Below are 25,376 nucleotides of genomic sequence, written 5' to 3'. Positions count from 1 at the left end.
AGATCGAGTGAAATTTACAAAGAACTCGGCCGTTAACTTGACGGTGTCACATTGCTCCCCGCTCGTCATTGGGGCTCAGTTCGAAGGTTGACTCATCACTGGCGACGATTCTAATCGAGTCAATGAGATTCCAGGCCGAAAACGTGTCTGGAGGCGCTCCGGACGGTGGTAGAATACTAGCCTGACTTTCGCCAGCCACGCGGCCCAACAACCGAAATTAGTGGTCTGGGGTGGCATTTTTTTTCATAGCACAACGCCGTCGGTTATCGTCCGCGGCACCCTTACAGCACAGGGGTACGTCGACGATATCCTGCGCCCCGTTTTTTGCCCTTCATGGCAAACCATCCTGGGCTTACATTTCAGCAAGATAATGTCCTCCTGCACACGGCAAGAGCTTCTATTGCATGTCTTCGTGCTTGCCAAACCCTATCATGGCCAGAAATGTTGCCGGATCTCTCCCTAGTTGAGAATCTTTGGAGTAATATGGGGGGGGGCTACCAACCAGCTCGGGATTTTGTCGATCTGATGCGCCAGTTCGACAAATCTGGCACTATATCCCTCAGGAAGACATCTAACAACTATTCAATCAACGCCAAGTCGAATAATGCTTGCACAATGGCCAGAAGCAACTTGTTCAATCTGAGAAGCTCTTTCTCTTGAATAAATTATTTAATTTTTCTGAATTTGTAATCATTTTTTTGTCCGTACATGTACATCATATCCACCGATTTCCACCCCACTCGGAAAATTTCTTCGTGGTGTGCCACTGCCGTTTGGTTTTCTTTTTTGCCTTAGAGTATATGTTTTCTTCAACGTCTTTTGTTGATAATTGTAATATGAGCTTATTCCCGAGAGACAGCAATCTTCACTCAGTTAATGCTAGACAGAAATCCTGTCTGCATTTGGATAGCGCCTCTTCGACTCTTGAGCAGAAGGGGATGCTGTATTCTGTTGAATCCATTTACAATAAGCTACCACAAGAATTTAAAAATCTTAGTAGTAATGCACCCACTTTCAAATCGAAACTGTAGAATTTACCTCCTTCTATTCTGTCTGGGAGTTCCTTGAGAAATGTTAAGCAAATTATTGTGTTATGTTGTTGATTGTGTTACTCTACTGGATGTTCAATTTATCTGAAGATATTGAAATATCTCGAAAACTACACATCGGCTCCAAACAATTTATAGTTAAAATATGTTCGTCTCGGAGACAGACATCCGATGATTCCAAACCCGACCATCCACCCCATCATGGAGCGTGTGGGTGGGTGGAGGTGGGGAGGGGGGGGGGGGGTAATTGATGTGTCATTGGATGGCATTTTGAAACATATGATTTTCTACCCATTTTGTTTTTTCGATTGCAGCGCCTTCTGTCGCTAACCAGAAATACGCCAGACAAACCTTATGTATTTTTTTCCGTAAACTCCGAATTGGGTTTCCATTTCAGATTTCCAAGTTGCCTCCCACCGCCACAAACGGTGTGCGATGAGCGGTTGAATTTGATGTCACTGGGTGTCCACTTTTCGAGACGAACAAATTTTAATTGTAAATTTTTTTATCTAATGCGTTGTTTTGGAGACATTTAAATGTCTTCATATAAAATGAACACCCTGTATACTCAACAGCTTGTTATCTGTATACGATTCCTGTATATTTTATTTTATATGTTATTACCATTTCTGATGTTAATTTCATCTACTGACACGTCCCATGACCATGGAGATTTACCTCTTAATTTGGTCCTACGTACATAGACGTGTAAAATGAAATAATCAGTTCGTGTCTTACCATCGTAAAGTTGGACACACACACCAAGAGACGAATCACGTAGTCTGGTCACGCAAGTCTGTCAGCAAGCGTGTATTCACAACGCAGATGAGATACAGTAAGTAGCTCGGTCACATAGGCACATTGTCAGCGAGGTAGACACTAGAGCACAGCACAAGACGAAGTGAGCTCATGTTGGCGCGGAGGCTGCTTTCATTTCGTGCATGTCGTTAATGGTCAAGCCCAAGTGTATACAGCAGACTATCGACCGCACCGTCTGAGGACGCAGACACTTTGCGTTCTGGGAAATCTTTTTGCTGGGTCGTAGCAACTCGACGGTTACACAAGATTCACGGGGTCAACATTCTCTAGGGTAGATCTTTAGTGTTGTGTAAGATGACGTTTCCACTTGACTAAACCGCCACACGAGCCGACCACAAGTTTGTGACAAATGGACGTCACGTCTCTTCTGCAGAGCCATATAGGTTGATCGAAGCTATACTGCGGATAGATTGCATTCGTCAGGAGCCCGTTTCTGCCAGGGCTGTATGGAGACAAATACGAAGAATAGGCGTCAGTAGCCCACGGCCAACTTGTGTCCCAGTGTCTTGCCATGACTTTTGCCCACTCACAATGAATCAAGAACAATCACGGTCCTAAACTGCTACCTTGAGGAACCCATATATTAATGCAGTTTTGATTTGGTAAATGTTTCATTCAAAATTACACTTCATTTAAGAACCGTACTATATCTACCATCTGTAGAATGTTTTCAACATGTAATTGGTGCCAATCGTTCGGTACTCCTCTTACTTGCAATGGTTCTAGTTTCGGTTTAATCCATGGTGGATGCGAGATAGTGGTTGTTAAACTAAGTGTTAAAATCTAGGCTCCCAGCGATAACACTGAAATGAGGTATTTTGAAGGAGTGTGCCCTCAATTTGGATACTGTGGCGCACCAGTTGTTCAAATATGTGATTTAACTATCAGAACATACTTCAGGACAACACTACCCTGTTATTAAGTTCTTGAACAGGGTGTTTGACTGTTATAGACAGGAATGAAATGGAAGAGTAGATGGTATGTTGATGTTGCGTCAGACTGGTCTTGGTGTGACCTGCGTGGGTTTATTTTGATATTTGGTCAGCCTTTATACCAGGGATGAGAGGCAGTATGTCGCCTTGGCTAGAAGCGATTACGTTACAGAAGCTTGGTAATTCTCGTGGAGTTGGCAGGATGGTTTCCTGAAGTAGCAAGTTATTACTCTTCCTTTAGTCAATGTATTGTTCTAATGAACACGTTTGCTTAGTGATGCTCTCAATAATTATCAGAAAGGTTCTCTAACACAGACGAGTGTTTGTACTGTCGCTCAGTCTGCTAACTACTGACCACTTGGCCTAACTAATCATTCAGCAGCGCTGTGAACTAATTCACTAGTACTCAAGGGCCACTTGGCCTACCGAACATGAAACGAGTACCAAGTCGTGGCCGGCCGGTGTGGCCTTGCGGTTAAAGGCGCTTCAGTCTGGAACCGCGCGACCGCTACGGTCGCAGGTTCGAATCCTGCCTTGGGCATGGATGTGTGTGGTGTCCTTAAGTTAGTTAGGTTTAAGTAGTTCTAAGTTCTAGGGGACTGATGACCACAGATGTTAAGTCCCATAGTGCTCAGAGCCATTTGAACCATTTGAACCAAGTCGTGAATTGTTCCTGCTATTCTCTCTATTTCCTCTATTCATTCTCTTTGAAGCAGGGACAGGCAGTTTTTGTTCAGCACCTGGGACGTTAACAGTGTTGTAACACTGACGTGACTGCACTTGTATGACATGTCTGGGAGAGCATTGGTTTGACGACCCATTTTTGTCAGAATTAGTTGCTCGTTTCATTGTCCTCTACTTGCATCTTTCTTTTGTACCTGTAATAGCCCTACATCCTGTATATTTTTATATTTAAAAATGTTTTTATGTTAAGTCACACTCCGCTATCCAAAATTAAAGCAACAAACCGCTATTTCCCCGTCCTGTTTCTAATTCACGATGTAATAGTGCTGTCAACAGATATCCTTACGATCGTGTTCTGCACGGAAGATGGCATTTCGGTCAACGGAAAACAATGCCAACGATGACGTCAGGATACCTATCAAACGGAGCAGTGTTTGCTTGGTAGTCCCACATGCACGATTTCTGGGTATACAGTCACAGGTAGTGCAGCACGGCACACAGAAGACGCCTACCAGACTCTCTGCGGTGGAGGGCCATAGGAAGGATGGAAGCTGACAGTCGCAAACTGATGTGGCCCAATGGCTTGACGTAAATTGTTGTTCCTCGCATGTGTGGAGAGTTTATAGAGCCGAAACTGTATGACCAAGACAAGGCCGACCCCGTGTGACATCAGAAAGCAAGGATTTGTTATTTGGCTGTAAGTTCACAACGGTACCGCCTTAGTACTGCGCAGCAAACGGCATCTGACCTCGCAGCATCCATTGGACGTGTTGTATCGAGGCAAAAGGTGTAGAGAAGGTTTCGACAGTGTAGTCCTTACTGCCGTAGACCTGCTGTATGGGTGCCTCTGAGGCGTATTCACAAAAGGGAACGTCTGTAGTGGAGTCGTCAACATGCCACTTATACAGTCGAGCAGTGGGCCAATGTTATTTTCGCATATGAGTCCCTATTTGGTCTGGAGAGCGGCTCTCGGAGGATTAGCATCTGAAGGCAATGTGGAATACCATTTTAAGACCCGAGTATTGCGGAAGGAGGCCGATATCGGGGAGGATCACTAATGGTGTTGTAACGTGCGCGCGGGGCACACAATACTCATTACAGCCTGTACTATGGTAAGTGAGTGAGGTTCACCTTACGAGACAGCATTTTTGTATAGATATTGACCGCGTGTACCTGAATGGTGGCACTTACACCCACTCTGTAATAACAATGATACGTCAAATAAGTCCGAAATGCAACTACACGTCAGGACGGACGAAAAGCAACACAGCAGATGCTACCAATTTGTTAATAATACGGTCGCCAGCCTAATTAGGCATTAACTGAGTTTCTTCCCTGTACAAGTTGGCTGATATTCGTGCAAAGCAACAAGTAGTAACACTGCATAATATAGTAGAATTTTAGAACCAGAAAATCTATTGAACTGATAGTTTCACGTTCTGTACTGATATTAAAAAACCGTAAATACATAACACTACACTATGATGTATGCTACAAAACTTCGTACTGCCTATTGATCTGATTAAAATCGGGCATAGGTTACCCTAGAAATAGCACTTTCGAGTCATACATACAATGTCAATTTTGATAAAGATAAAACACTGATAAATTTTGACTTTTATTTGGACTTTAACTTTTGCTAGTCAAACCAATTTAGAACACTTCAGAATTCAAATGAATAAAAAAAAAAGGGGGGGGGGACCCTGAAACTGTTATGATCACTGTATTAAAAAAATTGATTACTTAAGTCATTATGCGCTCAAGATTTCCAATATATGAGTTACTACTCTTTTTATCTTATTTCCTACTCATTTAAATACCTTTATATCTGTCTCGAAATAATTAAACTTCATTAGTAAATCAATATTAAAGTTATCTTCCAACTTTGTCAGACCTTCGTTGTTCATTTACTGGTTCATTAACAAAACAGTTCTTTAAACACCATTCTAACATAGCTAGGTCTGCAGGTAATTATTATTAACACAAACTTTAATTTTTCATCTCGGGACACTCGGATTGCACAACATTTGGGAAGGACCCTGTCTAGGTTAGTTGTGAGGATAATTAAATGATAGGAAAGTTCTGGTAAAATTTAAGTTGTTATTAAGTTGTTATTGAACAGTATGGAACAAAAGTAACACTGGTCCATACGGATACAGTACTAAAAGTTTCAACCTGTTTGTATCGATGCGGCGGTTGGCAGGCGGCGAGATGGCGAGGCACAGAGCACACATACAACCACAGCTATGGCTCTTGACGTACCGGCACTTTATTTCTTCATGGCGTCGCAATACTTTTCCGTTTAGTGCCTATGTAATTTTGCCATGCTGTATGGGCGTTGGAACGGCATACCCGAGGCTCAATGAAACTACGTCTTCCAGGAGAGCCTCCTCGCTCCAGAACGTGTTGCTCAGACCAATGCCAAACTCCAACTACTACTGCTGAGCCCGCTGTGCCGTGCAGCGCCCGTGCGCATTTTCCCGCGCTCGCCTGTCATCCACCTTTTACCGCTCCCCTTCAGACAGGGTATTCACCCGAGGTTTTGCATTCTACATATCCTAACACATTGCCTACGTATGGACCAGACGCACAGTTACAATTTCAAACATGTTACAACAGTTTCAACATTTGTTACCTTTCAATTCTATTACAATATTGCTTGACATTTGACATAAACATTAATATTAACATTGAAATTTGTTTACAGTTTTCTTAACACAATGGCATGAAACAAGAAAACAAATGAAATCAGAACATCAATTACTCAAGTTTAACGAAAAATCAGAGAAAAAAATAGTATTTATATGTACAATAGTACAACGTCGTTGTTGTTACAGTGTGAGCAGGGATCATATTGATCACGAACATCTCTTTGTGAAATGGTACGGATAAATCGGAAAGGTTTAACTGCTGTCAGGTATCGAGAGAGGCCCTGGGACCTCACGTACGGTGCTGTGCAACCGAGACTTCAAACTGATGGACGATAATACTCGACCTCATACAGCACGAGTGGTTGATGTGTTCTTGGAAACGGAAGATACCGCACGGATGGCGTGGCCTGCTCGCTCTCCCGGTTTGAATCCCATAGAGCATGTCTGGGATGAACGGGAGACAGGTTGCATCACGTCAGCATTCACCAACCACTATCCAAGAGTTTCGAGCAGCTCCGCAGGAAGAAAGGGTGCTATTGCCTCTACATGACATTGATGAAGTTATTCACACCATGCTCCGTCGTTGTCAGGCCAGTATTGTTGCCTGAGATGGTCACACCCCATAGTGAGCACATTAACCAGTTGTCGCAACGTGTGCGCAAATCTGTTAAGTTGGAAAAAACGAAGAACATTTTCGTCTACTGTTATGTATGTTGCAGTTGTTTACGTTCTGTATTCTTTATGTTGCTTCTACGTTGCTACTGCCTGCTTATACTGTTTTGTGGCAAAATAAACGCAACCTTGCAAAATTTCCGTTTGTTGCTTTAATTTTGGACACCAGTGTGATTTAATCTTTATCGCCTTTATAAGATTCTTGTAGAATAGTTCTGATGATGATGGCTTGCCCCTTCGAAACGCGACAGTTTCAGTGCTTCTGCGTTGTGAAAGGTGACTGAACCTACATTTTATAGTTTCTCCAGTAGACTTTTATGGCCTACAGTGTCAAACGCCTTGGACAGATCTAGAAATATGCGGTGTTCGTCCTGCTTACGGCGGTGTTTGCGGTGTGCAGGGCAGCGACTCCGTGTCGAGCGCGGAGGTGTCTCGCCGGCGGGCGTCGGGCCCAGCGGCCACGGGAGCGCCGCCGTCGGCCGACGCCATCCTGGCCATGTTCCGCACGTTCGCTCGCGCGCCCACGCCCTCCACGGCCTCCAGCCCGCAAGACGACGACGACGACGCCTCCTCCACCACCTCGTCCGTGCCCTCCTCCAGCCTCACGGTAAGAGCGCGCGCAGCCAAGTGGCACAGTGCTTCTGTTTAAGCTTAGCTTGGATCGTAACACATTTGTGGTGTCCACATGAAACCTCCCTGACTGTCAAATGCAATTAAAAAAAAAAAAATACTCCAATAGCAAATTAATCTTTGCGGCATCATATAAAGTACCTCAAAAACATTGAGCGGAAGGTACTACAGGTCAGTATGGTCTCCTTTTGTAACATGTAAAATGTCTAGACTATACTCTGCCTCTACCCATGTGCACGGAAGCACGCCCGGGGTGATGAAGGCCACTGCATACACAATTTCAGAGATCGCGAAGGGCACATACAGGAGAGGCACATACAATGTCTTTCACATAACCCCACATGAAGAATTCCAGAGGGGTAGGTGCAGAGAGAGACAGGTGACAACTTGGTTGGTCCATCACATCCTATCCGTCGCTGTGCAGATGTTCGCTCCAGGAAGTCACCAACAAGTAGACTGCAGTGCGGTGGTATACCATTCTCTTGCAAGATCACATTTGGCTGAAGAGGGAGAAACTGAGGGACATGAAATTGCACAATCGTGTCCAGACCACCGGAAAAATGCTCCTATCGGCAGCTATAGGCGAATATGCTCCTGTTTAAAAGGATCTGAGTGGAAAGTGGGTTGTCAACTGCCTCATTCTGCCTTCCTCTGAATCTTCACAAATTTTTCCAAAAATTTTGGCATGCGAACACATCTGCGTTGTTTTTAACATGCAATTCGTCTCTCACTCCAATAAGCTTCCCTACCTGTACTCGCTCATACCCAATAATCCACCGCTGCAAGTCGCTCATACCCATCCACTTGCCCATTCTCACTCACTCCTTCAGCCAACTCACTGCCATTATCTCTTAGTGCCTCTCTAATTTTCACCGTCTCCTATCTGACGCCGGCCAGGTGTGGCCGAACGGTTCTAGGACCTTCGGCCTGGGATCGCGCGACGGCTACGGTCGCAGATTCGAATCCTGCCTCGGGCATGGATGTGTGTGATGTCCTTAGGTTAGTTAGGTTTAAGCAGTTCTAAGTTCTAGGGGACTGATGACCTCAGATGTTGTCCCATAGTGCTCAGAGCAGCCGGCCGCGGTGGTCGAGCGGTTCTAGGCGCTGCAGACCGGAACCGCGTAACTGCTACGGTCGCAGGTTCGAATCCTGCCTCGGACATGAATGTGTGTGATGTCCGTAGGTTAGGTTTAAGTAGTTCTAAGTTCTAGGGGACAGATGACCTCAGATGTTAAGTCCTATAGTGCTCAGAGCCATTTGAACCAAGTGCTTAGAGTCATTTGAACCATTTTCCTATCTGACAGCCACAGCCTCCATCGTTCTGTCCTACTACTGCTGTCTCCTCTCACTGTCATTTTCTCCCTCTCGCTCTCTCTTACTGCTACTATCTCATTCATTTCTTCCACTGACACTGCCTCTGTTCACTGTCACTATCTCTCTCTTCCTCATCTACATTGTCACAGACTCTCGACCACTTCCACTTTCTCCTTCTCTTTATTCCTCTCCCACTTTCACTGTCTCCTTCACCCTTTTCCCAGCACTTTTCTGTCACTGTCAACTCTGTTCCACTGCCATTGCGTGCCCCTCTTTCTCTCACACTGCCATTGTCTCCTTCTTCTTTCTATATGACAACCACTGTCTACCATCTGCCACTGCCTCTGTTCACTGTCACTATCTCTCTCTTCCTCATTTCCATTGTCACAGACTCTCGCCCACTTCCACTTTCTCCTTCTCTATAATCCTCTCCCACTTTCACTGTCTCCTTCACCCTATTCCCAGCACTGTTCTGTCACTGTCAACTCTGTTCCACTGCCACTGACTGTCTCTCTTTCTCTCACACTGCCATTGTCTCCTTCCTCTTTCTATACGACAACCACTGTCTACTATCTTCGAGTGTTTATTACTTTTCCATCTCTTTTCTGATGCCACTATCTCCTCCTCTTTCTGCACAAAAAAGCTCGAATATGTTCGCCTGCCAAAATTTTTGAGAAAATTTTTAAAGACGCTGAGGAAGGTAGAATGACGCAGGTAGTACTCCAATTTTCAGTCAGAGCCTTTTTTGCGCTTCGATGGGATCATTTTTCCGTTGATTCCCTTCTTTTCCTTGCCACAGCAGGGTATGTCACACATATGAAAAGAGATTTATGGATCAGTAAAATTTTGATCGTTTACTTATGTGAAACTGAAATAATGTAAGACTAATTTTACACGTCAGACCAGTAATTTACGTGCACAGAAATTTGAATGTGTTTCATTATTACAACATGGAGTCCCAGAACCCTTCTCATGGTAACGGAGACATTTTACAGCATATTTCTCCTTCCTAAGTCACTACATTTTCGCCTCACTGGATTGTACGTGCGTGTATAAGAAGGATGAATTTGAACCTCTGTATCTCGAAAACGGACAAAGATACCAAGAAAATTTCCACTGATGTTCGGTATCAGGATCTTAGGAATACTGCATAAAAATTTCAGCCATTTACTGTGGATAGCAGTCTTGGAAACCCCAGCTCGGCTTTGCTACGAAAAAACGGTAAAAACGCATTTTTGGGGGTGTCTAAAGAAGCGGCGATGAATTAATGGTGCCTCCATAAGCACCCTACGGTCCACTCTAGACCACATCAAATGCAAAAAGACCCAACCGACGATTTTCTCCATTTACCTAAGGAAGAGGAAATGTGTAATATTCATACTTGAACCCTGTCATGTAGCATAGTGACACTAAGGCGACCCTCCTGTTGAATATACAAATGGTCCCTAGGGCTATCTACAACACTTGACCCTACCTTCCCATCACCGACAGAAACAGAGGTATGGGCCCCGGAAGAATCTCGGTTTTGTGCGCCTCGTTACGGAACACATTAGGTAGCGCATGATGTCGCATGCGTACCGCTAAATTCTTCCTGTTACTGTTTACTCGGTGAAGAATAGTGATCCATCTACGCTGTTTTTCAACAGCACATACCCACGTTCATCTATTCCTAGTCTTTGACATGTTCCAGGGAACTATTTTGTTTTCAGGATTCTAGACGCAGTTATTGTGCCAGTTAATCTTCCTGCATGTGTAAAATATTGCTTCATCAGAGAAAACGACGTTTCCTATATAGTTGGGGTTTCGCTCGATCCAGCCAAGCATCTCAACAGCAAATTCGTGGCTAAACTGGAAATCATTTCGCTTGAATGCTTGCACAGTTTGGACTTTGATAAGTTTGCACCGAAGCGGTTGATCCAGCGCCTTATGATCTCTTGAGCGAACTATCTTTAGGTCTCGTGATGGCTCGCGAACTGACGTTGATGGGCTTTTCTGGGAGGTCTCTCTGATCTCCTCTACAATTTGATTAGACATGCGTTTTTTCCCAGAACCTCATTGTCTGTTTACACTCCCAGTGGCTAGGAGCTTAACGTCTGGTGGCTTCCTTTGAAATCCACGGCGAAAATTTCTTTGGACAGCAATGGGTGATTTCGTTTCCGCGTACCACACTACGCACTGGGCTCTCACTTATGTTGCGGCCATTTCCGGCAGTTATTTATTACCGGAAACAAAACGAAAAGACTCGTTTAAGAAAAATCTATACAAAACTTTTTGAGTTGCTTTACGTGATGCCACAAATAGCAAGTGTCTTTGTGTCTTACCCTTTTTTATTGCATTTGGAAATTGAGGAGGTTTCATGTGGACACCATATATTTACCTGACTGCCCATCTTTATTAGTCTTGTTCGCTATTGTGTAACGAGTATTCAAATGAAAACGTGCGAAACACCGTAACAACCAAACCGGTTGAAATTTGTATATGCCGCTTTGGAATAACGTAGTGAGTAGTGAGAGTAAATCGGAGAAAGACGAAAGTAATGAGAAGTAGTAGAAATGAGAACAGCGTGAAACTTAACATCAGGATTGATGGTCACGAAGTCAATGAAGTTAAGGAATTCTGCTACCTAGGCAGTAAAATAACCAATGACGGACGGAGCAAAGAGGACATCAAAAGCAGACTCGCTATGGCAAAAAAGGCATTTCTGGCCAAGAGAAGTCTACTAATATCAAATACCGGCCTTAATTTGAGGAAAAAATTTCTGAGGATGTACGTCCGGAGTACAGCATTGTATGGTAGTGAAACATGGACTGCGGGAAAACCGGAACAGAAGAGAATCGAAGCATTTGAGATGTAGTGCTATAGACAAATGTTGAAAATTAGGTGGACTGATAAGGTAAGGAATGAAGAGGTCTACGCAGAATCGGAGAGGAAAGGAATATGTGGAAAACACTGGTAAGGAGAAGGGACAGGATGATAGGACATCTGCTAAGACATGAGGGAATGACTTCCTTGGTATTAGAGGGAGCTGTAGAGGGCAAAAACTGTAGAGGAAGACAGAGATTGGAATACGTCAAGCAAATAATTGAGGACGTAGGTTGCAAGTGCTACTCTGAGATGAAGAAATTAGCACAGGAAAGGAATTCGTGGCGGGCCGCATCAATCCAGTCAGTAGACTGATGACCAGAAAAAAAAGTGAGACATCAAGGCAATGGAAGTATGCATCGTCATCTCCCGCTAATAGTTCAAAGCTGTGCCCTGAGCAGGGCCGGCCATTGGTGGCCGTGTGGTTCTAGGCGCTGCAGTCCGGAACCGCGCGACTGCTACGGTCGCAGGTTCGAATCCTGCCTCGGGCATGGATGTTTGTGATGTCCTTAGGTTAGTTAGGTTCAAGTAGTTCTAAGTTCTAGGGGACTGATGACCACAGCTGTTAAGTCCCATAGTGCTCAGAGCCATTTGAACCCTGAGCAACAAGGTGATGCGTGCCGTCGTTTTCGACGCATGCGGGCATGTTCATTGAATTCCTCGAGGACTGAAAGACCATTAACAGTGACCTGTACTGTGAGACACTCCGTAGTCCATCAAGAGCAAACGGCCTGGATACTCACGGAGAGAATGATTCTGCCCCACGGTAACACGCGTCCATACGTCTCCAAGGTCACATAAAGTATAATGGCCAGCTTCAAGTGGGACCAGCTTGAGCATCCGCCATACAGCCCGGAAATGTCGTCCTGCGTCTTCCATGTGTTTGGTCCCATAAAAAACATCTCAAAGGAAAGCGCTTCAACTCGGAGGACGAGCTGAAGGACACAGCGGAGGAATGGCTCCTGTCACAGCCACAGGGATTCTGGCAACAGGGAATCTGGCTTGTGAAACAGTGGGATAGTTTTTCCCAGCCATCTGGCGGTTAAATTTGAAAAAGTCTTCAATTATATCCACAGTGTTGTTTGTTACCTTTCCTTTTGAACACCACTCATACTAATCTCGTTCAGTCTGCAGTTGCAGGGTGTAGGGGTGTTTTATTAAACCTGAAGATGATGGCGTGGTGTTTCCCTGATCCTCCTAAATGGGTGGTGATCGGACCCGACTAGTTTGGTTTTAGGGGCGAGAAATTTCCCAGTGATGGTCGATGTTTCGAACGTTTGTGGCCAGGAGGCAGCATCTTACAGAAGCTCTTCTAGTAGGAGCAGGAAATGGCCAATGAAAATGCATACATTCTGGTCCTGATTCTGACTGGCTGGAAGGCGCGAATGTTAAATAATTTCGTGGAGCTCTTTGGAGCTCGATAAATCGATGAGTCTAGCGACAGCCCTCATTGATGTCCACCCCTTACAAGTAGTAACTAGTGTTCCTACACCAAAATCGAATCCCCATGTGGAAGGAACCCAACAGAAATTTATCACATTTTGAAAGAGATGTGTGGGAATAGTGTAGTGGATCGTAGCACAGTATCACAGTGGTCTGCTTGTTTCTGTGAAGATCGGGTAAGCACTGAGCACAACCCAACAAGTGGAAGGCCATCAACGGCAACATACTGCACAACTCAGTTTATTGGTAATGACATTTTGAGAGAGGTTCGACGAAAAACATGTGAGAAAAATTGCATATGACGACAAAATGTCTGTAAAGTCAGCTTACAGAAAAGTTAAAGATGAGAGAAGTTGCTGTCAGATGGGTTTCGCACGATCTGAGTGCAAGCCAGGAAGCAGGTTGCTAAATAATCGCAGAGGAATTACTTAAACGTTATCGAACTGATGGAGAACAGTTCCTGAAAAAGATTTTATCACTTGATGAAACTTGGATACGAGATTTTGAGCAGGAACTGAAGTCTCACTCGTCACAGTGGAAAAGTTCCGGATCTCTAGTCCCGTTAAAATTCCTCCGCCAACAATCAAAGGTGAAACTGATGATGGTCTTTACATATGAATGAATGGAATTGCAGCTGCAAACAGAGTGCCCCAGGGGACGTCTGTAACAGGAGTGCAGTACAAGCTGTTTCTGCAAAATGTTTTGCACCCGAAGATTCGTCAAAGAAGACCTGGCATGCTTGCAGCTGGTGTCCTCATTTTGCGCGATAATATTCGTTGGCTTGGTGAGTAAAGGGACCAAACTACAGGGTCATCACTCCCTGAAAGATAATGCAAGACCGCATGGATGAGAAATACTTCCCCACCCACCTGATATGAGGCCAACAGACTGATCTGTTTCTCAGACTGAAGCAATAACTCCCTGGAAAACGGTTTGATACAATTGATGAAGCATCCAGTGAGGTGAGCCGAGTAAATCATAGAGCTCAAAAATGAACGTACCCTTGACGAAGTGCAGAAGTTGGAAAACAGTTGGGAAGCTGTCTTCATTTTTTTCAGCGTAGATCGGTTCGGCAGTGATGAAGTGGAATATCTACCAACCTTGCACCTCTGTGAGCTGCTAGGGAACCAACTACGGAAAACTTGTGTGTTCTTGTTTTTCTAGTACCTTCCAGATCCTCGAGGATCTTCTCTTTGTAAAGCCGATCTCACACGACTCGTGAATTGGATCGTTAAAGTATTGTATAACAAGCTTCTGACATCAGAGCTTGGAAAACGTACGTTGCCGAGTCTTTTCGAAGGTACAGAACAATATTAATCAGTTCAGATATTCTGAACGCGCATTCGAAAGTTAACCAATGACCGAGCGAGGTGGTGCAGTGGTTAGCACACTGGATTCACATTTGGGAGGACGACGGTTCCGACCCGCGTTTGGCCATCCTGATTTAGGTTTCCCGTTCTTTCCCGAAATCGCTCTAGGCAAATGCCGGGTGGTTCTTTCGAAAGGGAACGGCTGATTACCATCCGTATTCTTGATACAATTTGACACAATCCGAGCTTACTGACCTTGATGCCTACGGGATGTTAAAAACAATATTATTTCCTTCCTTTTCTTCTATGAACCAATGAGCGTCCGTCACCTGCCCACGCAGGTTGCTTCTCAGCTCAAACAAGGAGCGTGGCACGGTTCTTGGACATAGCAAGAATTACGCTGATGAACCAATACATTATGACCACTGCCTATCGCGAGACTGCACGTCGCTTGCTTGCGTTGTGTGCACTTAACGCGGTAAGAAAAATAAGAGGGGCAGTCAAATGAAAGGTGAACATAACTACAATGGAACCATGGAGTGGTTCCATTTAAAATTAATCACCACACATGTTAAGATATTTATCCCACCCGGAGACGAGACGATTAATTCCTGATCCGTAGAACGCGATCAGCCGCTGACGGATCCACAACCGTACCCAATCTTGAACTTCCTGCTCCGACTGAAACCGATGTCCTCCCTTGTCTTTCTTCAGATCGCCAAAGATGTGAAAATAACGTGCTAAAAGATCGGGGCTGTATGGAGGATGTTGCAGTGTTTCCCAGCCAAACCGCTGAAGCGTAGCCTTCCTCCGATTGGCAGTGTGGGGACGGATATTATCTAGCGACAGGATCATTCTGTGCCGGGTAAGTCGACGAGCAGAGTGTCCCCGCAGTCGAAGAAGAAGATAATCGATACCTTATCGGAACTTGAATGAACAGCTTTGGATTTCTTTGGCATGGGAGATGTAGGATGTTTCCACTGTTGCCTTTGCCGTTAGCCCTCGGGTTGTCAGAATGCTGTCGTAAAGGGCACAGTTCGTAGTAATAGATGGGAAGTTATCGAGTAAAACAGAAATAATATCCGGCGTTCCCCATGGACGTGTTATACGCCCTTTATTGTTCATGATCTATATTAACGACATCGGAGAAAATCTCAGTAGCCATGCTAGATTGTTTGCAGATGACGCTGTCATTTACCGTCTTGTAAATTCATCAGATGACGAAAATGACTTTCAAAATGATTTAGATAAGATATCTGTATGGTGCGTAAAGTGACAGTTGAACCTGAATAAAGAAAAGTGTAAAGTTATTCACATGAGTACTAAAAGAAATCCTCAAAATTTCGATTACGCGATAAGTCACACAAATCTGAAGGCTGTAAATTGAACTAAAAACTTAGGGATTACAAATACCCTGAATTGGAACGATCACATAGACAATGTTGTGGGTAGAGCCAACCAAAGACTGCGATACGTTGGCAGAACACTTAGAAGGTGCAACAAGTCTACTAAAGAGACTGGTTACACTACGCTTGTCCGCCATATTCTGCAGCATTGCTGTGCGGTGTGGGATCCGTATCAGATGGGACTGACGGAGGACATCGAAAAAGTACAAAGAAGGGCAGCTCGTTCTGTATTATCGCGAAGTAGGGGAGACAGTGCCACAAACATGATACGTGAATTGGATTGGCAATCATTAAAACAAAGGCGTTTTTCGTTGCAACGGGATCTTCTCATAAAGTTTCAATTACCAGTTTTCTTCTCCGACTGCGAAAACATTCTGTTGGCACCCACCTACATAGGGAGAAATGATCATCACGACAAAATAAGAGAAATCAGGGCTCGCACAGAAAAATTTAAGTTCTCGTTTTCCCCGCGCGCCTTCCTAGAATGGAACGGTGGAGAGACAGCTTGAAGGTGGTTCATTGAACCATCTGTGAGGCACTAATTGTGAATAGCAGAGTAATCACGTAGATGTGGATGTAGACGGAATCATCCTTGTGTACGATAACGCCCGCTCCCACACTGCCAGTCAGACGAAGGCAATACTACACTTCAGCGATTTGGTTCGGAAACACTGTAACATCCTCCATACAGCCCGGGTCTTTCACCGTGAGAGTTTCACGAATTTGGCAACCCGAAGAAAGGCATGCGTGAACGTCTGTTTCAGACTGACGAAGAAATGCAAGAGTGGGTGCGGTTGTGGGTACGACAGCGACCAAACTCATTCTACGAAACAAAAATTGGTCGTCTCGTCTCCCAGTGGGATAAACGTCTTAACGCATGCGGTGATTACTTCTGAAAGGAACGATTCCACGGTCACGTTGTGGCTAGGTGTTCGCATAGCAGAGGCGAATGGTGAATCAGTCTAGTAACGATATGGGCCGTACATGGTGAAATCCGCTGACATAAGCGACTCTGACAAAGCGCAGATTGTTTGGCAGGCGTCTAGGCATCAGTGAAACGTTGTCCGTGTGCCGCTGAAGAATTTCCAGAAATCGACTGAAGGCTGGTAAAAACAGGAGTTGGCAACAAGGTGTTGGACATCTTCGCCTCATCACGGAACTTGGAAGTCAGAGGGTCGTCCGCACGGTAAAGCAGAATAAGCGGCGATAGGCGGCAGAACTGACGGCAGAATATGATTTGGTGCAGGCACAAGTGTTTCGTAGAGCATAGTTCAGCGCACATTGTTGAATAGGGAACACCGCAGCAGACGACTGCAATGTGTTCCAATTTTCACCCAAAGACATTTGCAAGACGACAACCATCTTCACGAGCAGTTCTACGACGTTTGCAGCAGCATGGACCATCAGCTCGGAGACCACGGCTGTGGTTACCCTTGACGCTGCATCACAGACATGAGCGCCTGCGATGGTGTACTCAACGACGAATCTGGGTGCACGAATGGCAAAACATCATTTATTCGGATGAATCCAGGTTCTATTTACAACATCATGATGGTCGCATTCGTGTTTGGCGACATGGTGGTGAACGCACATTGGAAGCATGTATTCGTCATCGCCATACTGGCGTATCACCCGGGGTGATGGTATGGGGTGCCATTGGTTACACGTCTCGGTTACCTCTTAATCGCAGTGACGGCACTTTGAACAGTGGACGTTACATTTCAGATGTGTTACGACCCGTGGCTCTACCCTTCATTCGATCCCTGCAAAACCCTACATTTCAGCAGGATAATGCACGACCGCATTTCGCAGGTCCTGTACGGGCCTTTCTGGATACAGAAAATGTTCTACTGGTGCTCTGACCACCACATTTGTAGTGTTGACTCAAGAGCCAACACCGTGTCGCTACAGGAGGCCGAAATGCACGCGTCTAAATACACGCAGACCGGCGTGAGGTCTGGAACAGGACAATGTCTTGAGAATTGCAATAAAGTACGAAATTCTTGTAATACTTAACTTTAATCCATAATCGGTGTACATCGCTCTTGTACAGATATAATCTTCATTTTACTATAACTGGTAATGGCGCCTTGCTATGTCTTAGCCAATGACTTGGCTGAAGGCTATGCTAACTATCGTCCCGGCAAATGAGAGCGTATTGGTCAGTGAACCTTTCCTAGCAAAGTCGGCTGTACAACTGGGGCGAGTGCTAGTAAGTCTCTCTAGACCTGCCGTGTAGTGGCGCTCGGTCTGCTATCACTGACAGTGGCGACACGCGGGTCCGGCTTATACTAATGGACCGCGGCCGATTTAAAGGCTACCACCTAGCAAGTGTGGTGTCTGGCGGTGACACCACATTCCTCCCCCGCAAATCGGCGAACGGTTGTGTTATAAGGCTTCCGCCCGCCGTGGGGAGGACCCCATGTTGACGTATGCGACGAGGTGGGGAGCCTAACAACAGGCGAGGCTGTGCCACCCGCACCCTGCCATTCGGTCCGAGGGGAGCTAGGTAACGCCTGAAAACCTAGTCCAGGGTGCACGCTAACATGCGGTGTATGCGCCCGTAAAGAGACAGGAGGGGCCGAAGATTCGACTTCCATCGCGTCGGGGTACCCGACGGGCGAAGACGACATCTGGTCCGGAGCGGGCAAGAGTTCCATGTCGGAGGACAGCTGGTCATGGGAAGCGATCGGCGGCGCGTGACCCAGGGAGGCGTTTGGCGGCTGCAGCGAAGTGTCCATTGCGGGCGTCGCCGGCGGGAGAACAGGCGGCGGCGGCGGCGGCGGCAGCGGCGGCGTGGGGCACAATGGAAGGCAGCGTCGGTAACACCTGGGGATGAGGCGAGCCAGTAGATGGGTCCCCAGGGCGCTGACCGGACGGCACCGTCGCTGAAAGCAGACTGGGAGCGGCAGAACCCGTGCGACTACAGAGGCGCAGCTGATTGAGATGCCGACGCACCTCACCAGTGGCCCCCAAAACCAAATACATAGCGCGGCCGAGGCAGCGAAGAATGCGCCCTGCGAGCCAACGCCGTGAACCTCTATAGTTGCGATAGTATACAACGTCGCCTGGAGCAAAAGCAGGTGGCTGCCGCTGCACAGGAACCTGATGCGGCGGATGCAGCAAAGACATCAAGGTTCGATGAGGACGACCATGGAGCAACTCAGCCGGTGAGCGACCATCTCGGGACTGAGAGCGATACGAAGACAAAAAGAGCAATAACGCGTCCTCCCGAGAATGCGACTCTTTCAACTTCAACATCTGTGACTTGAAAGTCCGGACCAATCGTTCAGCGGCACCGTCTGACTGAGGCGAAAACGGCGCGGATGGAAGATGTTGAATACCTTTGGCCTTGCAGAATGACTGAAATTCTGCGGACATGAATTGTGGGCCATTGTCGGAAACAATAGTCTGTGGAAGACCTTCACTGCCAAAGATAGCGGATAACGCTTGGATGGTGGCAGTTGACGTCGTGGAAGACATCTGGACAACAAAAGGAAAATTACTGAAGGAATCGACCACAACCAACCATCGAGCATTCTAGAATGGACCAGCAAAATCGATGTGTAAGCGTTGCCAAGGGGAAGTGGCTTTCGGCCATGCAAAGAATTTCCGCGGTAGTGCGGATTGTTGTTCGGCACACGCCATGCAAGAAGAGGACATATTCGTAATCGCAGCATCGATTCCGAACCAAGTACAGTGCTGACGAGCAAGTTGTTTCGTTCGCACTATACCCCAATGTCCTTGGTGGAGAAGTCGTAAGACAGAGGACTGTAACCAACGTGGGACCACGACCCTGGACTGATCATTATCAGAACGCAACAGCAAAACACCACGTCGTACAAAGAGTCTCTCCTTGTGAGCAAAAAATCGGCGAACCAACGGATCCTCGATCCGTGACTTTGACAAGGGCCATTGCGTAGCAACAAAACGCAAAACGGTAGCAAGGACAGGGTCAGCAGCTGTGGCTGTAGCTACACGACAAAAATCAATCGGAAACGATTCGACCACGTCATCGGTTTCCGCATCAATGAACATGCAAGCAAGTTCGGAAGAATCGAATGCTCTATCCTCAGCAACAGGCAAACGGGACAACGCATCGGCGTTTCCGTGCTTAGCAGTGGACCGATACAAGATATCGTAGCGCTACTGCGAGAGGAAAATAGACCAGCGAATGAATTTCTGCGCTGTACGTGGAGGTACAGGCCTGTTCGGATGAAAAAGCGATGTCAAAGGTTTGTGGTCTGTGATGATGGTAAAATGACGACCATACAAGAAATCGTGAAACTTAGTAACACCAAATACGAGAGCCAAAGCTTCTTTCTCGATCTGTGAATAATGTCTTTGCGCAGACGAGAGCAATTTGGACGCAAAGGCAATAGGGCGATCATGCGATCCATCTTTGTGCGCAAGCACAGCACCGATCCCGAATTCCGATGCATCTACCATCAACAAAAGGGGTTTCTGGGGATCGAATGGCGTAAGGCAAGTATTAGAAAGCAACGCCGATTTCAACTGGCGAAAGGCGCGTTCGCATTCCGTCGTCCAGACAAACGGAACACCTTTACGGCGTAAGCGATGAAGCGGAGCTGAAATGGAAGAGACATTGTGCACATAGCGATGGTAGTAATTTATTTTACCCAGCACACTCTGTAGCTGCTTCAAATTCTGCGGCGAAGGCAAGTCTTGTATGGTACGGAGGTGCTCTGGACTAGGATGTATGCCTTGGGCATTGATTACATGTCCCAGATATGGTAAATCACGAACAAAAAACACACATTTGTCCTTCCGCAAGCGAGGACCATTTTGGCGCAAGACGTGAAATAATGTCCTGAGATTGGCTAAATGTTCTTCTTCCGTCTTTCCGGAGATCACAATATCGTCCAGATAGTTTGCTGCAGTAGGGACCGAGGCACAAACAGTTTGTAGATATTGCTGAAACAATGCAGGGGTGGATGCACACCCGAATGGCAGTCTTTTGAATCTATACAAACCAAGATGCGTGTTAACCACCAAAACTCGCTGGGATTCTTCGTCCACTGGTATCTGCAAGTACGCATCTGCCAGGTCCAACTTCGAAAAATATTTACCCGGGCACAGTTTGTCAAAAAGATCTTCCGGGCGGGGTAAAGGATAAGTTGCAATCACTAATTGTGGACTCACTGTTGCCTTGAAGTCCACACAAAGTCTCAATTTTCCGGAAGGTTTTGGCAAAATTACTAAGGGTGATGCCCAGAGAGAAGCCTGCAGACGTTCAATCACACCTTGTGATTCCAAATCGTTTAATGTTCTTGCGACCTCATCACGCAATGCGTGGGGAACATTGCGCGCTCTGAAAAATTTCGGTTGCGCGTTTACTTTCAGTTCCAAATGTGCTTTATAGTTCGTATCGCAACCAAGGCCCAGTGCAAAAATATCTGCAAACTCTTCACAGAGACGAGAAACACTGGCTGAAGGCACAGTCTGGTTCACTGATAGGACCTGATTGACTATAGGCAAGTTAAACAACTGAAAAAAATCTAAACCAAACAAGTTCACTGCAGAAGAAGAACGAAGGACGTAAAATGACACAAGTTTTGTTTGTACCTGGTATGTTGCAAGAAGGCTGCACTGTCCTAACACAGGGATATTCTGACCAGAATAACTATTTAACTTAACATTTGCGGCATGCAACGGAGGTGTGCCCAGTTGTTTGTACGTGTCTTTATTGATCAATGAAACTGCAGCTCCACTATCGAGCTGGAATGGGACCACGTTGTCATTAATGTCCAAGTCTACAAAAAGTTTATTGTCCTGCTGACGACAAGAGCGACTGTCTCGTGCAATTTGAACTGATACAGGTACAGCAGCACTTGCGACTTGACGCGATTTCCGGCGACGTCGACGCACAGTATTTGTGGGACGAACACAGTCACTGTTAGAGACAGTGGCACTGGACGAAGTGGAATTAACTACATGAATGTCCATGGGCGAAGGTTCACGAGCCTGAGTATTCTTGGTTCGGTTCTGATTCCGGCGTGAAGCAAAGGGCCTGGAATGGTTGTGAGTGTCCGTTCTGAGCTTTTTCTGGCAAACGCTCTGAACATATCCTTTTTTATTACAGAAGAAGCAAATAGCTTGGGGTGACGGGCAATTCTGACGCGAATGTCTGGTTGCACACCGCGGGCATGATTTTAGCACTGCATTTGCTTGCTGCCGCGGGACACGTGGTTAAGAGCTTGGCGGCAGCTGCGCGGACGAGCGCGAGGGCATGTTTACTGTTCCGTGCAGCTCGCCCGGCGGGCCGGTTAACGTGACACACAGCTGGCGAAGTTTCAAATGATTCCTGAGCAAAGTCAAGTGTGTCTTGCCTATCCAGTATGTCTATCACTTGTTGAAGGGAGGAATTGACTAGTTTCAAAATCTGTTCCCTTATACGAACATCAGAAACGTTCTGTGCAATTGCATCACGTACCATAGTATCTGAATAAGGGAGTCCACATTCACACTCAAAAGCATAATCCCTAGTAAGGCCTTGCAAAGTTGCAACCCACTCCCTATTAGTCTGACCGGCCGTACGTTTGGTACGAAAGAACGTATACCTTTTTGCAACGGCATTGACAGATTCTTTGAAATATGCATCTAATGCCGACAAATTTCTTCGTAGGACAGAGTTGCTACGTCGCGTCGGGGAAACAATTTCACTATGACTCGGTAGGTGGACACACCTACACATGCCAACAAAAAAGGCTGCTGCTCGTTACCTTGAATTCTGTAGGCGGCGAGATGGAATCCAAATTGGCGTGACCACTCCGTCCAGCTTTCCAGTGCCGCATCATACGGACGAAAAGGTGGTGCAACTGCATGTTGTGGCTGCGGTAGCGGTGGAGCGGCGGCTGCCGCATCGTTTTGCATTGCACGTTGACCCTGGACGAGCTGTCCAAGGGCATCCAATAAGGCCTGCGTCTGCTGATTCTGCAAGCGATAAAATTCGGACAGTACATCTGGAGATTGTGGCGAAGCCATGACACAAGTAAATTAGAGCAATACGACCGTTAAATCTTCGTCGCCAATTTGTAGTGTTGACTCAAGAGCCAACACCGTGTCGCTACAGGAGGCTGAAATGCACGCGTCTAAATACACGCAGACCGGCGTGAGGTCTGGAACAGGACAATGTCTTGAGAATTGCAATAAAGTACGAAATTCTTGTAATACTTAACTTTAATCCATAATCGGTGTACATCGCTCTTGTACAGATATAATCTCCATTTTACTATAACTGGTAATGGCGCCTTGCTAGGTCATAGCCAATGACTTGGCTGAAGGCTATGCTAACTATCGTCCCGGCAAATGAGAGCGTATTGGTCAGTGAACCTTTCCTAGCAAAGTCGGCTGTAAAACTGGGGCGAGTGCTAGTAAGTCTCTCTAGACCTGCCGTGTAGTGGCGCTCGGTCTGCTATCACTGACAGTGGCGACACGCGGGTCCGGCTTATACTAATGGACCGCGGCCGATTTAAAGGCTACCACCTAGCAAGTGTGGTGTCTGGCGGTGACACCACAACATTCTCCAGATCTTTCACCGGTTGAAAACGTCTGGTCAATGGTGGCCGAGCAACTGGCTCGTCACAACACGCCAGTCACTACTCTTGATGAACGGTGGTATAATGTTGAAGCTGCATGGGCAGCTGTACCTGAACACGCCATCCAAGCTCTGTTTGACTCAATGCCCAGGGGTATCAAGGCCGTTATTACGACCAGAGGTGGTTGTTCTGGGTACTGATTTCTCAGGATCTATGCACCAAAATTGCATGAAAATGTAATCACATGTCAGTTCTAGTATAATATATTTGTCCAATAAATACCCGTCTATCACCTGCATTTCTTCTTGGAGTAGCAATTTTGATGGCCAGTACTGTATTATGCTATGGTAGGCATTCACTTAAGACTTTCATCGGACTTGTGGTAGTAATCTAAGGCAGCCATGTCAGCTGTGGACTACGTGTACATTTTTGAGAACGACCTGCATCTCATCATGCTCGATGTCTTTTGCGACAGTGAGGAATCTTCTAGCAGGATAACAGTCTGTGCCACAAGGTCAAAATAGTGCTACAGTGATGTCTTGACCACCAAATTCCACTGCTCCCGACCTGTGGGAACTCGTCTGGGACACTATCGGGCAATTGCTCCTCGCCAACAAGCCACAGGTCGCTATTTTACGGGGGCTACGTGACCTTTGGTGTCACATACCTCCGGAAAGCTACCCAGTACTCGTCGGATGCATACCACGCAGATTGGCTGCTGTATTGCTTTCCAAAGGTGGACCAATGAGCTAGTGGGGTCAAATCAAAAGTCCTGCTCACTGCACATGTGCGACCGTTACAGTGTCATGATCGAGTTGAAATTCGTGTCAGCTGTGAGCGAGACCTTAGGCGTGACGGGCATATATGTGTTTGGTGGTTCACGTAGCTGTATCATGAGTAATTCAGTTTTAAAGTGGAAGTTGAAACCGAATCAGGTCGGATTACAAGTAGTAACTAGTGTTCCTACACCAAAATCGAATCCCCATGTGGAAGGAACCCAACAGAAATTTATCACATTTTGAAAGAGATGTGTGGGAATAGTGTAGTGGATCGTAGCACAGTATCACAGTGGTCTGCTTGTTTCTGTGAAGATCGGGTAAGCACTGAGCACAACCCAACAAGTGGAAGGCCATCAACGGCAACATACTGCACATCTCAGTTTATTGGTAATGACATTTTGAGAGAGGTTCGACGAAAAACATGTGAGAAAAATTGCATATGACGCCAAAATGTCTGTAAAGTCAGTTTATAGAAAAGTTAAAGATGAGAGAAGTTGCTGTCAGATGGGTTTCGCACGATCTGAGTGCAAGCCAGGAAGCAGGTTGCTAAATAATCGCAGAAGAATTACTTAAACGTTATCGAACCGATGGAGAACAGTTCCTGAAAAAGATTTTATCACTTGACGAAACTTGGATACGAGATTTTGAGCAGGAACTGAAGTCTCACTCGTCACAGTGGAAAAGTTCCGGATCTCTAGTCCCGTTAAAATTCCTCCGCCAACAATCAAAGGTGAAACTGATGATGGTCTTTACATATGAATGAATGGAATTACAGCTGCAAACAGAGTGCCCCAGGGGACGTCTGTAACAGGAGTGCAGTACAAGCTGTTTCTGCAAAATCTTTTGCACCCGAAGATTCGTCAAAGAAGGCCTGGCATGCTTGCAGCTGGTATCCTCATTTTGCGCCATAATATTCGTTGGCTTGGTGAGTAAAGGGACCAAACTACAGGGTCATCACTCCCTGAAAGATAATGCAAGACCGCACATTACTCTACCAGTAAGAGAAACGCTCTTCAATTATGGATGAGAAATACTTCCCCACCCACCTGATATGAGGCGAACAGACTGATCTGTTTCTCATACTGAAGCAATAACTCCCTGGAAAACGGTTTGATACAATTGATGAAGCATCCAGTGAGGTGAGCCGAGTAAATCATAGAGCTCAAAAATGAAGGTACCCTTGACGAAGTGCAGAAGTTGGAAAAAAGTTGGGAAGCTGTCATAAGTTAGAATGGTAAGGGTATTTTATAAAATAAATTACTTTCT

At 46.0% G+C, this 25,376-nt stretch overlaps 1 protein-coding gene across 1 annotated transcript in view; it reads left to right on the top strand.

Moving 5' to 3' along the window:
- The window catches only part of LOC124788539, a 573,870-nt gene that overhangs the window by 459,337 nt on the left and 89,157 nt on the right, over positions 1-25,376 (top strand). The window contains exon 23 of the mRNA XM_047255809.1: positions 7,208-7,414. Within this exon, the coding sequence (XP_047111765.1) occupies positions 7,208-7,414 (207 nt within the window). The remainder of the gene's footprint in view (positions 1-7,207; positions 7,415-25,376) is intronic.

Source organism: Schistocerca piceifrons, chromosome 3 (genome assembly GCF_021461385.2).
Source record: "Schistocerca piceifrons isolate TAMUIC-IGC-003096 chromosome 3, iqSchPice1.1, whole genome shotgun sequence".
Lineage (NCBI taxonomy): Eukaryota > Metazoa > Arthropoda > Insecta > Orthoptera > Acrididae > Schistocerca > Schistocerca piceifrons.
The sequence above is the reverse complement of the archived record's forward strand: the minus strand, read 5'-3'. Positions and strand labels throughout refer to the sequence as shown.